Here is a 14,987-nt window from a genome sequence, read left to right on the forward strand (position 1 = left end):
CAGCCCTATATGAGCACCGCCCCTCCCACTACAATTTCTCCGAAGACAATGCCAGCGTGCCTGGATGATCCGTACGACATTGGAGCGTGAATCGTGAGGGGCTCTCTCTGTTAATATGTATGAAATGGAGCAATGGCATATAATATGCATACAATGTATTAATTAATAACTGTACATGTTACAGAGAAAGTTATTCTAAAAACCCAAGGGGTGTGCATTGTTCCCTGTTGTCCACTGATCAAAGCACACTTCACTAGATGTGCCTGTCTTGTTTTAAAGTTATTAACCCATTCATGTATTGTCCCATTGCACAGTATACGGATACATTCGAACATTGAAAAAATTAATTAAAATTCGTATGTAAAGCAATCTGGGAAACAACGGGGTGTGGAACAGTCACCATTAGCCCAAAATACTAAACCATCATGTCACAGGCTGAAAGGACCTATTATATTAGCTATTAACATGATTTGACACAAATCTCAAAATCTTTTGAAGCGGAAAAATAATCGGTGTGCATCGATGTCTGTGTACTGGACATCACAATTCTGTCATTAAAAACGCCCACCTTACTTCCGTAAAGATATTAAAGCCAGAAAACGGAATATGGAATATGAGGCTAACTTGAGGCTAACTTAACCGCGGTGACAGGTTCCTAGTCGTTTTCTCACTACACATATGCTTCTGTTTTGTCCTGTTGTAAATCATGTAATTGTTTGATAAACAGTGGCTCGCTTTCCATTAAGTGTCATGAACAGACACCTTTTTATTATTAGCTGTAAAACATAGAAACATGCTATTAAGTGGAGGCTAGACACAACAAATCTTTCATAATGAGTAGAACTATAAATACATAGCCCTACCACTTGACATGATGATGTTTTTATATTTCATCTTGACTTGCTGCCATGTACGCTTTCCACTAGTATTGCATTTGAAATCGGATCAGTTATTGTTAACATTAGGTTTACATTATGAGTAACATTACAGTAATGGAACTTCAGGGAGCATTACATTACTTAGCAGCATATAATAGGTGACTTCTGAATTGTGTCGCATCTGTTAGCCTCTGTAATTATTAACAGTATTTCAATTCTCTTCAGAAAACACTTCATTGTCTAATACTCAGTCGTGAGATATTTTAGACCACGTTTTATGACCGTGAAAATGTACGTATGCATTTTCTCCGTCGTCAATACGTTGCCAACAAGCCTGCCTGCTTTTGTTGGCTGCAGTGGTATTGGACTTTCTTTACAGCGTTGATTTAAACTCCTCATAACCCTGCATAATTAGCATGCAGTCTTCCTCCGTGAAACATATGGAGATCACGCTATGCGTCAAACGGTGCCTTGCGTTGCCGAATGTGCTCCATATATGTGAACGCGCACAAACTCCAAATCAACAAATCAACTTCTTAACTGGCGTCGTAGTACTGATTAGCCCCGATGGAGTCAACCTGATTTTGTCAACCTCGCGTTCGCAAATTACCTCTGGGTTAAGTCTGATTTGGTTAAACCCCCTTCGTAGTACAGGCCACTGGTGAAGTAAGTATTGCACATCCGATGGTGGCCGCCGATTGCTGCAGAAGGATTGCAATAGCCCAAATACCGTAACGGTTTTACCCGATGCTAAGCATCAAGGTAACCAGTTAGCTACAACAGAAACCCATATAACTCCCAAACCATTCGACCAGCTGCAACATGTAGACATGTACTGTAAAACAGGTAAATATTACTGCGCCGTCTGCGCAACCAGAGCTCACAAAGCAAATGCCAGGAATCAAACTAAAATTTTAATATGGGGAGGGGGGGAGTGGCCTTCCGTTTAGTTGTTTAGGCTCTACCTGCGTCTCGACTACGCTGGCTTACAGTATCTTTTGCTACAGCTGAGCTCTCCCCACCAAACAACGCTTCTCCGTAGATTGATAACCCCCGCAACTGACCCTGGAGGGTATCGCTACCCACGGCTTGCCACCGGCTCACAAGCGCTCCAGTCAACTACCGAGCCGACGTGCCATGCTAAGTGCGCTGCGGATGTTTCATCCTGTAGGTGAAACCACGCTGACCCTGGTGCATTCCTCTTGGGTCCTAACGCCCCACTCACTAAGACACTGCATGAAGAAAAAAATCCAGGAAATGAGCTAATATCATGGGTAATAGCAGCAACAGCTCCTACAGGCTACAGACACATTTTCTGTTTAAGGATTTTCACCCTTAAGGCGTTCCATAATAATGTATGTATATCATTATTTTAACAACACAGTTCTGTTGCCCAGTAAAAAAGTGTTCTTTTTGACAATTCCTTACTCGTCTTTAGTTGGCATTGACTAAAAGTAACTAGTTACATTACTTTTATTTTAAGATGCTTAGATTACGTTACTGATTACATTTTTCAGCAGGTAACTAGTAACTATACTAGATTACATTTTTAAAGTAACTTACCCAACCCTGCCTGTAATGCAATGGCATTCTATCGAGCTGCGAATGTTATATAACAAATTACGGTGAGTATAGTGTCACTTATAATCTAAAGACATCTAACTAAGGAATAAAACATTCTCCATTCGATTATCATATCATTCACAACTGCTATAAAACACATTTGTTAGTTTTTATTAACAGTGACAACCTGTCAAATACAAAAGGGCCTTTCAGGAGAGTTTTTTGTTCACTTGGTCCTGCACTCACAAACGTGTACATGTTTAGTAGCAATTACAGTGAGGCTGAATGTCGTAAGTCCTTGTTAACATTAGATCACTCAGCAAAAACGTTAACCATGCCTGAAAAATAAACCGGTATGGGAGGTGCCTATACATAGACAAAAGTTTCAATAAAGTTTTTCTTTTATATGTTACACATTCACAACATACCTCTCAAGAATACTATAAAGTCACAAGGGCTACTGTTAATGCAAGGAGTAGAAGGTGAGGTTACAATACAGTACAGCCAACTTCACAGAAGGTAGTAAAAGCTTTCTTACTGTACGTCATTTTTAGCATTATTAAGTTTAAACTGCATCAATACCATTCCAGCTGGTGCCAGCTGTGCTACTATGAGGCTATTATTGCAGCAAATTTATTTGCAAATGTGTATGGAGAATTGTGTGACTGCATCTTAATCCGTGTGTGCGTAATCAGATTTGTAAATGTGTAACAGAATTTGTAAATTCGTACTGAGATTTGCAAATGTGAACAAGAATCTGTAAATGTATATTCAGAATCCAAGTGCGTAGTCAGATTTGTATGTGTAATGAGACAATGCGTAGACAAATCTATCAAAGCGTGCATAGATCTATGAATGCGTAGACAAATCTATAAATGCGTACATCGGGATCAATGGCAAACAAGTCAAGGTATTTTTCTCCAAGAGCTGGAAATACAGACAAGTCATCAGTTACGACTTAGACGGGCTTCGATTCAGTTGGTTGTCTTTTTCACGTGATTTTTGCTACACTTTTGCCGTGGCAGATTTACAAATTTGTGTGGAGATTTGTCTATGTGTGGAGGTTTTGGGGGCGTGGAGCTTAGCGCTGTCCCACTCCCATGCTTTTGAGGGCTTAAGTGTGGAACGCTGTCAGTGTATAAACCGCGAGACAGAATTCCTCTCGACAAGGATTTTTTTTCCTTCTATGATTCTCCACATGGTGCTTTTTACTCTCTAGACACAGTAAAAAATACCCGTGTTTGGACAGCATAAAAATACAGACAAAATACACACGTCACTGAAATTTAAGGCAGATATTCTTGATTCATTCTGAAAGTTTGATGGACTATTTTGCATGTGAGGGCTTACATGACGGTCACTTAAAAATATAGTTCTAGGTGTAAAATTAGTTCACTGGGCCCTGGGACAAAAATGAACCATACCCCCCCTCCTCCTTCCAAATTTACACCTAGGGCCTGCCTAAGCCAGCTGCAGCAGTTGCAGATGATGAAATTTATGTAGCCTACAAATATTGTACCCATCATGCTCTGCAGTATTCAGCAAATTATAAAAACATGTTTTTTTTTTTCATTAAATACAGTATATGCCTGGAAAACATAGTTTCACTTTTACATATTAAAATTGTTTTAAGTACTGTGCAAAATATTCTTTTGTCTTATGACTCCCATCATAATGAGACTGTATACACAATAATAAGAGATACAAAAGTAGCATTTCTCAGATATGTACAGCATGACATCAATGCTTTAATCCTCTGGAATGTTTCACATATAGTTGGAAAGGGGCCCGCAATGTTCCTGGGGTGTCACAGGCCTGGGGGCAGCTGCCCTGCTTACCAGCCAATGCTAAAATACAATGAAGACTTTTGACCGAAAATATATAGATAAAAATAAGCATAATGACAAAACAATTCTGAAGAACTTAAAAATATCTGACTATTAATTTTAATTGCTGAATATATAACAATATATCTGAATATATCACAAACACCTTAGTTTTTTTTTTTTTCATTTTTAAAACTTTGTTTCTCTTTTGATCTCGAGATGGCGTTACATAAGCTGTCATTAATAACCATCCTGATGGTAATATGTAACATTTTTGCAACTGAGGAATTTATGGAAAACCCAGAGGATCTGCCCCAGGTAAGTGATCCTTACACTACAGTATTCTCTGTTTCTGAATCAGTTCCATAGGATTATACCATTGTGTTCAAATTATTCACTCCTTTAACCATTGTTAAAATTATTGATAATTGAGTTAAATCATATTTTAAATATGAAGTAAGAAGTAAGTAAATGTGTAAGTGTTGCACTGCCACAGTGAGGTCAAGGCAGAGAACAGCCGCTGCCCTGCAGTGCTATTTGAAAACTGACTCTGCCAACTGGAACTGGGGGGTGTGACAAACTGTGAGCTGTGGCCTATCAACAGGCAAGTTTCAGCCACAAGCCTGTAGAACAGAGTCAAGAATAAAATGCATTTTTTTGTTAGTCAAGCTTTAATTCCTATTATCTTAATATTAAAATAATGTCAACCATTTTGCTTTTTTTGTATTTCTTCATACATATATACACACATATGTGTGTGTGTGTGTGTGTGTGTGTGTGAGCGGGTTTACCTATCCTTATGGGGACATAATGTCCCCATAACGTGATAAATATTCGTTATTTTATAAAAATCGGTGACTGCTATGAAAAAACTAAAAATGCAAAAACTCTTGTATTTTGTTAGGTTACTTATGGTTATGGTTAGGGCAGGGTAGGGGTTAAGGTTATCATAGTTAGCGTTAGCATTTTTCATTGAAATGAATGAGCGGTCCCCATAAGGATATGTTTACCCTACATGTGTGTGTGTGTGTGAGCGCTACCAATTTTTTATTTCAAGCAATAGGTATTATTCAGTCAAATAGTTTAATGGTTTTAGCTAAATCTACCATGCAATAAATCTTCTCAGGTCTTCAGAAGCAGTACCAAGAGATGCAAATGTCCAGTTTGTCCCATTCAAGTTCAATGTGATTAAGATCTGCAGTCTAGGCAGGTCAGGTCATTGGTTTAAGGTAGAGGATTACCAAAAAGAATGTGATACTTTATTAATCCTTGTGGGGAAGTTCTCTTTACCGCCTACCCCATCTTGCTCTCCATGAGACATAGATGACAGCAAGCTTGGGGATCACAGCAAAGGGCAGCCACCCACGACACCCGACACCCATGGAGCTGGGGGTTAAGGGCCTTGCTCAAGGGCCCACAGACATGTGATTATTCTGCTGAGGCCGGGCTCGAACCGGCTACCTTTCCATCACAGGCATATAGGCTTAGCTTACTGAATCACGTGATTTAAAATATATTTTTGCAAATTTAGGTAAGAGACATGGATACCAAATCTCCAAGCGTAGAAATCAGACGAAAAAGACAAGGTAAGGAAATGCATTCAGACTGAACATCCTGAATGGTGTCCAGTGATGACATCATTAATGGTGCGTGGATTCCATATTGCCTGGTGGCAGTTCTGCAAACTGATGCAAAGTCAATATGCAGAGAGATTTCAAATGATGCTGTTTCCAACATAAATAAACAAATTTTACATGAATCTGTTGATTTACAGATTTTATCGTTTTATGTATGAACATTCTCTCAAGTTCAAACTCAAATGTACTGATAACCAAACAAAGTTATAAGTATAAGGGACGGGACACCAGTCCAAAGCTTCTAATGACAATGAACTTTCTTTGCCAGTGTTGTGGTCTTGACCCTGCGGTCTTTTTTGATATATCGTTTGGTCCAAGTTTTCTTTGTTCGAGAAGAACCAGTGTGGAAATGAACAGTCATGGAAAACCATTTGTGAACTAATTTGAAGTAATACACTAATAATAAGTAACACATTAATATTTCTTTGAAACAGCCTTCTTAAACATCACTGGCAAAATATAATCAATTTGTTTGTGTGTATGAAACAATAATCATTATCTTTTTTGAGGTTTCCATTGCCTGATTATACAACGTGCAGTCTTATGTATTAGCTGTTGATCGTAAACACGGTTGAATGTCTCGCCGTTTTCACTTCTCATACAGCTGTTGATACTAAATCAAACTATATTACAGCCATGGAGATGACAGTGTCAGATCTGATGTACCTTTTCGCACCTGCACCTTCCCCTTCCCCATTGAGACTGGAACTGACCACTGAAATATCTAATGCAAACTTAACAGGTAAAAACAATTTCACTGAGATTGTTGTTTCACCATTGGGTTCAAATTATTGTCAGAAAATTGTGACCTGTTTAATTGTTTAGCGACCTGTTTAATTGTTTATAACCATATACTTAGCTGAATTTGATTTCTACCCAAATATTTAGTTCCAAAGAGGCACGTTTTATTGGTTATTACTGTATATTTAGCTTGACAGCAACGTTTGCATGATTAAAAAAATTATTGCCTTGATAAATCAATAATTTTAGCGAATTTCCCTTCCCGATTTGCATTTAATTGCACACCTAATTATATTACATGTAATCTAAATTTACACACACACTGAAGCAGTAGCTATCAATAAGCTACTATAATGCTGAATAGTTATATATGGAAGACTGTTGTGTTATAAAGTTATAACTGTTAGTAAGAAGGGTTTGCACAGATAGCAGGGGTCCCTTCTCAACACAGCCTGCACAGTGACCCATAGCGCTTCTAGCAGCCCGTACCATTGTATCATTTGCTGCCTACTGAAGCATTATGCCTGTAATTTAAGCTATGCTACGGTATGGCGGTATATGAAAAATTCATACCTTACGGGAAATTAAAACTGTTATACTGGATGAACCGCTATACTGCCCAACATTATATGTCATTCGTGGCTCCTTACTGTTTTACCCGAATGATAAAAGATTCCAGCGCAAACGTTTGCCTGCTCTAGGGGTGTAGGAGCTAGGGGGGGTGCAGGATATGTACCCCCTACTACTCCATTTGGATTCATTCATTCCCCCCTCCCCCCAATAAACAGATCTGTATATTTAAATTATTAACTTGTATCCCCTCCAAATATAAAAACCTCCCCTATGCTGTTGGTTGCATATGAGCCTTGTGATGACAGCATTCAGGACACATGTAGATGCATCATTGCTATGCCATCTAATGGACAGTTCTGCCACTGTCAGCCAATGAATATGCAACTCTCACGTGGTCGTCTTTTCTGATTGGACAACCAAAGCTTCTAATGCATCCATCCTTCTTCCGAATGCTTACCCAGGTGAAGGTGACTGCAGGGCTTTCAGCCTGTTTCATGGGGTATACCCTGGATTGTTGAAAGATCTGATTGACAAATTTTCATTTTCAATATCATGTGCAGAAATCTCCCTCCTGCTTTGGTATATTGCGTGCTCCAAATATATATAATTTTTCTTTTCCAAACAACTGGTATCGAAACTGACAGTCGCACTGGACTCTCGATGAACAGATTTTACATAATGCAAGAAAATGAATCCTTAAGGGACCTTGAGAGATCTAAACCTGACTGATTGTTATCAATTGTACACTCTAGCAAACCATTTCTGTTCCGGCTTCAGATAATAACTTTTTAAGACACAACATGTTGTCCTGTTAGTCTTAAGAGTGACTGAAATTCTCTCCATGCAAAGTTTTCCTATTGCTTCTCTTACAGATCGTAATGTTAAATCATACTATATCATAGACATTGATGTGACAGTATCAGATATCGCAATGATCGATTATCTGAGGAACTTGCTCAAAGAAGAACAATTCCCAGTTGTTTTCAATAATGACACTGAACTAATTCATGCGAACCTAACAACAGGTAAGAATGATTTCATGCAAACTGCCCATTCACCTACTGATCATGATATTTTCTATATTCTTTTTTTTCCAGAATTACAATGTCCTGGAGATATTTTACTCTTTTCAGAAATACAGTGGTACCTCAGTACTTGAACTCATTAGAACTCGAATTTCTTAGAAGTCGAACCAAAAAAAAAATGACCTAGAACTCGATCTGAATTTCAGAAGTCGAACCGTGAACGCTGACCTAAGATAACTTGTATACGCGGGGAAATGAGTCACGCGGCATGTCTCCCAGTGGAAACAAAGCGTAACGCTTCAGTCTCAGCCTCGCATTCGCTGTGATAGCATCGTTTGTTGGTGACAGTGCTTTTTTATTGAAGATGTCAGATAATACACTGTACTTTATATCATTTTGGTAGCCATTGCACATTGTTTTATTACTTTACAAATTTGACACGCCCGGCTCGTACAATCCTCCTGTGTGCCACGGCCCCCTCTTTAACCTCGTGTGAAATCCCGATGTCATCTGCTGTTTCTTGTTATTTCCAATTAGTCATGTGTATTTAAGTCCGCGCTCAAGTATGTTTCCCCAGTCCTGTCATTGAAGTCTATTCCATGTTGTGCCTCGTTTGCCAGCAATAAACCCTGTGTTCTTGGATTTCCGTCTGCCTGACCCTGATTCTGCTCTCCCTGCTCGCTCGTCCTGCGTGCCGTGTGACAAAATTACTGTTTTGATAAATGTGCTTAGATGTGTTTAGTATATCCTCTTCTTGTTTGATCTTGTTAATGTTGTGTTTAAATGTTAAAAAAAAACATATTTAGGTGTAATTTTTTGGGGCCGGGAACCAATTAATTGGTTTTCCATTATTTCTTATGGGGAAAATCCGATCAGAACTTGACCTTTTTAGGATTCAAACCCGAGTTCTGAACGGATTAAGTTCAAGTTCTGAGGTACCACTGTATATTACATAATACATTTCAATACAAAGTATGAAGCTTTATTACATAGACAGAAAAATATCGTTGCTAATGAGCAAAAAAATAAACAAATTGATAGTAACATACATTCTTATTCATGCCTCCTCAGTGTGTCACCCGAATGGAACTGGATTCCAGTGCAAATGTGAAGAGCAGTTTGCCTGGTCATATAACAGCTGTGTTAAATACACACCTTGTGATGACATCATTGACGGCACATGCGGATGCATCAATGCTGTACCGCCTGATGGACAGTTCTGCCACTTTGAACCAAGTAATATGTTTTTTTCAGTACTTTTAAGGCTTTTATGATTAGGCAACCAAAGCTTCTAATCCAGGGTTTAGTGACCTTTATGACCTTAATGAAGTGTCATTTAAAATGTTCTTATTGATCAGTGTGCCATATCAGCCTAAAAGTCTGAAATGAGTTTATGATAGGACATCACTATGAACAGTTTTGATAAATCAGGATTTTTATTCCATTCATACAGGCTGTATACATATTAAAGTAATTTTGTTAAAGAAACATACTTTTTAAAATCAGGACACATTATTAGCCTATGACTGAACACACTGAACTTTCTCTTACACCATTACAGAGAGGTTATTTTGAGTTACAAATGACACAAAGTCCTGTGGCAAAATATGCAATATTAGTAACTTCAGAGTTGAATGTTCAATAATTTTACTTTGGGAGCAGATGTCAGTAAAGATCAAAGTGCATTATACAAATACAAGTAGATATTACACAGAAATACTGTCATCCTCACATATGGGGACTAAGCAAGAATACCGACCTCATCATGAAAAACAAATCCACTTCAAAAATGTGCAAAAACATGAGAAAACCATGTTCAGCCATGACAAATAATGTCAAGCAAACAATAAAAATAATAATGCTTACTGCTTAGTGTGACCCCCGGCCCTGCTAACCCTTGCTAAGCTCCGTTATGTGGGGGTCGTATGTCAAAACTTCAGGCTGCACCCATTCCGGGGAGAGATCATTTGTCAAATGGCAGCGAGGGGCCAGGCATGGCCTTCATATTTTACAAATATCTATGATGACCTGAACACAGTTACCAAAACAAATGCAGTGTTCCTGAGACACCTGGACTGTCCAGTACTGACACGCTTCGTTATTCAGTGAGCAGTGCAATAGTTTGTTTCGGTAGCATGACTTTTACCACTGGCACTGCGAAAGTCTTTGAGGTTGTAGGCTTGCTTGTCACACCTGGATAGGGCACATTCGAGGGATTCTGCCTCGTCAGCCTTGACTTTTCGTGCTTCTTCTCAAAATGCCGCTTAACGCTTGACATTCCACAGGTAACATAGGCGGGAACGCCTGGACCTTTAATTTCGATTTTGAAACTACTGCCGTTGGTCAAGTAAACAAACAGAGATTGCACTTTGTGTGACCTCTTTCTTTACTTCGTCGATTCCTCTATTGTGGTCCAGTACTCTGATGACTATAGAACTATGAGTGAAGCCCGTTCTTCTGTGCCAGATTGAAACTACTGGAGTTACCATTAGTAGGCTACTCTCTAGTAGGTATTGAATTTGAGAAACAGAAGAGCCAAGATTGTCACTATGCAATAAGCCAACGAAACTGAAAACAGGTTGTGCATCAGGCAATGACTGTGAAAGAGGAGACTTGGCCTGGAAAAAAAGGAAAAAAAAAGAAATTCTCTCTTATGCACTTATTTGAGTTTCACTGGTTATGTTGTCATGTGCCACCATAAGTACCTTATGTTGATGACCCTTATTCTAATCCATATATCGGTTTTCCAAACACTGATCGTAGTTAGTCTTGAACCAGGGCTTTGAGCCTATCCCAGGAACATCCCGGGGTACATCCAGGACTGTATTCCAATCCAAAGATTATACAATAAATACATTTTCATTTTCAACATCCGGTGCATTGTTTCATAAATTCTTCCTGCATGCATTTTTCATGTTGCTTCTCTTACAGGTCTTGATACTCCATCATACTACATAGGTGACATTGATGTGACAGTGTCGGACACTGCAATGATCGATCATCTCAGGAACCTTCTCAAAGAAATGCACTATCCATACAATATCACTACTGACACTGAACTAATTACTGTGAACCTAACAACAGGTAAGAATCTCATACAGATTGCTCATTCGCCAATTAATTTTGGCATTGCCTTAATTTTCCTTTTCAGAATTACATTATCCTGCAGATGTTCTATTCTTTTTATGAAATATGTAGTCAGTTTCAATACAAATTGTTAATCCATCTTTTTTCATTTATTAATTGTTTCAAAGAAATTATAAATACAATTTCATGGTAACAAACATTCTTATTCATGCCTCCTCAGTGTGTCACCCGAATGGAACTGGATTCCAGTGCAAATGTGAAGACCAGTTTGCCTGGTCATACAACAGCTGTGTTACATACACTCCATGTGATGACATCATTCATGATACATGTGAATGCATCAATGCTGTACCGCCTGATGGACAGTCCTGCCACATTCAACCCCGTAAGTATGCTCATTGATTACACTTCATTTTATTTATTGTTCTTTTAATGTTATTCTATGTTTGCCTTCTATAGTGCATATTTTATTTTACACAATCCACATCCATTACCTCCCATTCTACTTGTGGGTGGCATAGCTTGCAATGGCAAAAAAAAAAATTTGATCAGGGGATGGTGCAACAGGAAACCCTGTGACTTCACCCCTATGGTTACTGTATGTGCAGATGTTAAAAAACAGCAGTCTGACAGTAACACAGGAATTAAGAAAGGAATGCACAAAGAAACAACTGAGACAGTTCCATCCATCCATCCATTTACTTCCGCTTATACAAATTATTAATCCATCTTTTTTCATTTATTAATTGTTTCAAAGAAATTATAAATACAATTTCATGGTACCAAACATTCTTATTCATGCCTCAGTTTGTTACCCGAATGGTACTGGATTCCAGTGCATATGTGAAGACCAGTTTGCCTGGTCATACACCAGCTGTGTTACATACACTCCATGTGATGACACAGTTCCCTCAGCTAAATGAAAACCACACATCCTGTAATAAAATAAACTGATCAGCAATTTACCTCTACTTGTTTTAATTTTCTTTAGTGTTACCCACGACATTTGAAAACCCAGATAACTAATGAAATTATCATAAGGGACGGCTCACAAGCTATTTTGCTTTCAATGAATTTGGATCACATCCAGTAATATCTGTGCTCTCTTTATATAATTAGCTTTTATTTAATTTTATTTATTTTGCTTTTATATAATGGTTCATATAATGTTATGTCACATCAGCATATGCAGTGAACTGAATATGGCTGCACCAACATGGTGGCACAATACTATTGCAACCCTCCCAGCGTGCCTCTAGTGGTCTGGCACCATCGGCAAATGCCTAGTTTTCCACAAAGCAGGATTTCCCAGTTGGCTGGATAACTTAAGCCAAACATGACAACTGGCCAATCGGAAGAGAGGTTGGTGACATTCCTTTTAGACAACGTTTACATTATACTTAAGTTATCCGGCTAATGAAGAAATTCTGCTCTGTGGAATACCCCCCTGGACTCTGCTTGGGGCGATAAATTAATCACATTTGATTCAAAGACACTAATTGGCCAAATTTATGTTGCTTTGTGCATATCTTGTATCAGGAAATTCATAGTTTTAACGTGACGTCTTCACAAGACTGCTCACCTGGAGGGCAAAACAATGCTATATTCTACTTCCTGACACTCATTTTTTTTATCTAGCTGCATAGGGATCACAAGTACACAAAACTGGTCAATTGTTCTCAAATCTTTGTTTCCTGTTGATAGGTGATCTAAATATTCTTTGCTTGGAACAGATAGAAAATTAACCGACCTGTGCTACAAGTCCATGGAATGTCCAGTGTTGGCCGCTGTGTTGGAAGGGTTTCTTCACCTTCCAGGTCTCCAAGCCAGTCACGTGACTAAATACTATGAATTGGCTGGACTGATGCACTGACTGGGTGATTTATGTAGCGCCTCGGTAAAGACAGTATTTGTGTCCAAATTCCATGGCTGCATCCCATGAAGGACGCAGTCTAGGAAGGCATAGCCTTAGTAGGCAGCGTTCTTCAAGGTTGAACAGAAAGCATTGTCAAATAGGATAGGCTACCCGTCAGCAGCTGTTCGTGCCCTTATCCTTGAGCCATGAAATGCCCCTCCTATCTTGGGATGTGTTGGACTGCGAATGAGCCATCAGGTGGTTCCTTTGCAAAAGGGGGCTACATTCCTAGATCGCATTTGAAGGAGCCTTCCAAATGGGACAGCCTTGTCATGCAACTGCGATGCATACCGTCTTCAAATGCAGTCTAAAGAGGGTGCAGCCCCTGAATTTGGACATAGCTATTAAGGGAGAGAGGGGATGAACATGAAGTTAATCCCCCCCCCCCCCCCCCCCCCCCATAACATATTTCATATATTACACCTTATTGTGCATTTTAAACACAGACACATACTTAAAATAAGTAATTATTGTTCATTAAAATCACCACCAGGGACAGTGGCGTCCGAGAACGCCCTACTGGCCAGCTGTGGCTGCTGAAAGGACAGATATAGACTCATTGGCCACTGTATTGGGTACACATTGTTGTTACCAGATAGAATCCAATGCTGCTTTCATAACTAGTTTGCATTGCCTAGAATTTACACTGAGTAGAATTTCCTCTTAGCTAATTGGCCAGTTGGTGTTAATTTAATGTTGTTTGTAAGCATACCTTCTGCCTGAAATATGCCCTTGGTTTTGTTCCACTTTCATAAAACTTCATTATCATTATTCATGTTGTCTTCTGCACTCCATATTACATACACTCCATGAACAACAGCATTGGGACACCTTGCCTTTACACCTACAGGAACTATTATGATGTCCCATTCTAAATCCATAGACATTAGTATGGAGTCATCGTACCCACCCGTTGCCTGCTAGAACAGTGTCTGTGGGAATTTTTGCCCATTCATTCAGAAGAGCATTTGTGAGGTCAGGCACTGATGTTGGTCCTGAAGGCCTCCTGGCTCACAATCTCTGTTGTGTTCGATGGGGTTGAGTCAGGGGTCTGTGCAGGTCAGTTAAATTCTTCCACACCAAACTCACCCAATCATGTCTTTATGGACCTTGCTTTGTGCACTGGGGCACAGTCATGCTGGAACAGAAAATGGTCTCCCCCTGTTCCCATAAAGTTGGATGCAGAAGCATTAAGAGTTCCCTTCACTGGAACTAAGGGGCCTAGCCCAACCCCTGAAAAACAACCCCATACCATTATTCCTCCACCAAACTTTACAGTTGGCACAATGCAGTCAGGCAGGTAAGGTTCTCCTGGCATCTACCAAACCCAGACTCATCCATCAAACTGAGACAGAGAAGCGTGATTCATCACTAAACGGAACATGTTTCCACTGCTCCAGAGTCCAGTGGCGGTGAGCTTTACACCACTCCGTTCGACGCTTGGCATTGTGCTTGGTAATGTGAGGCTTGCATGCAGCTGCTTGGCCATGGAAGCTCATTCCATGAAATGCCTGGTGCACAGTTTTGCGCTTGGGTTAATGCCAGAGGAAGCTAGGAGCTCTGCAGTTACTGAGTCAACAGAGCTTTGGCGACTATGTGCCTCAGCCCTCAGTGACCACGTTCTGTTACTTTATGTGGTCTGAGTTTGTGTAGTTTCTTTGCAAAAATACTACTCACAGTTGACCATGGAATATCTAGCAGGGAAGAAATTTCACAAACTGACTTATTGCGAAGGTGGCATT

General features: G+C 39.5%; 1 protein-coding gene across 2 annotated transcripts in view; it reads left to right on the forward strand.

Moving 5' to 3' along the window:
- The first annotated feature begins 2,673 nt into the window (after positions 1–2,673).
- LOC111854027 (adhesion G protein-coupled receptor F5-like) overlaps positions 2,674–14,987 on the forward strand; it is a 28,274-nt gene continuing 15,960 nt past the window's right edge. The window contains exons 1-8 of one of the 2 annotated variants that reach the window (XM_072702620.1): positions 2,674–2,923; positions 4,487–4,585; positions 5,799–5,853; positions 6,539–6,646; positions 8,091–8,243; positions 9,315–9,479; positions 11,175–11,327; positions 11,551–11,715. In XM_072702620.1, the coding sequence (XP_072558721.1) occupies positions 4,487–4,585; positions 5,799–5,853; positions 6,539–6,646; positions 8,091–8,243; positions 9,315–9,479; positions 11,175–11,327; positions 11,551–11,715 (898 nt within the window). In that variant the 5' untranslated portion in view covers positions 2,674–2,923. Of the gene's footprint in view, positions 2,961–4,486; positions 4,586–5,798; positions 5,854–6,538; positions 6,647–8,090; positions 8,244–9,314; positions 9,480–11,174; positions 11,328–11,550; positions 11,716–14,987 lie in introns of both variants that reach the window. The other variant, XM_072702619.1, reaches the window with a different exon arrangement.

Source organism: Paramormyrops kingsleyae, chromosome 19, assembly GCF_048594095.1.
Source record: "Paramormyrops kingsleyae isolate MSU_618 chromosome 19, PKINGS_0.4, whole genome shotgun sequence".
Lineage (NCBI taxonomy): Eukaryota > Metazoa > Chordata > Actinopteri > Osteoglossiformes > Mormyridae > Paramormyrops > Paramormyrops kingsleyae.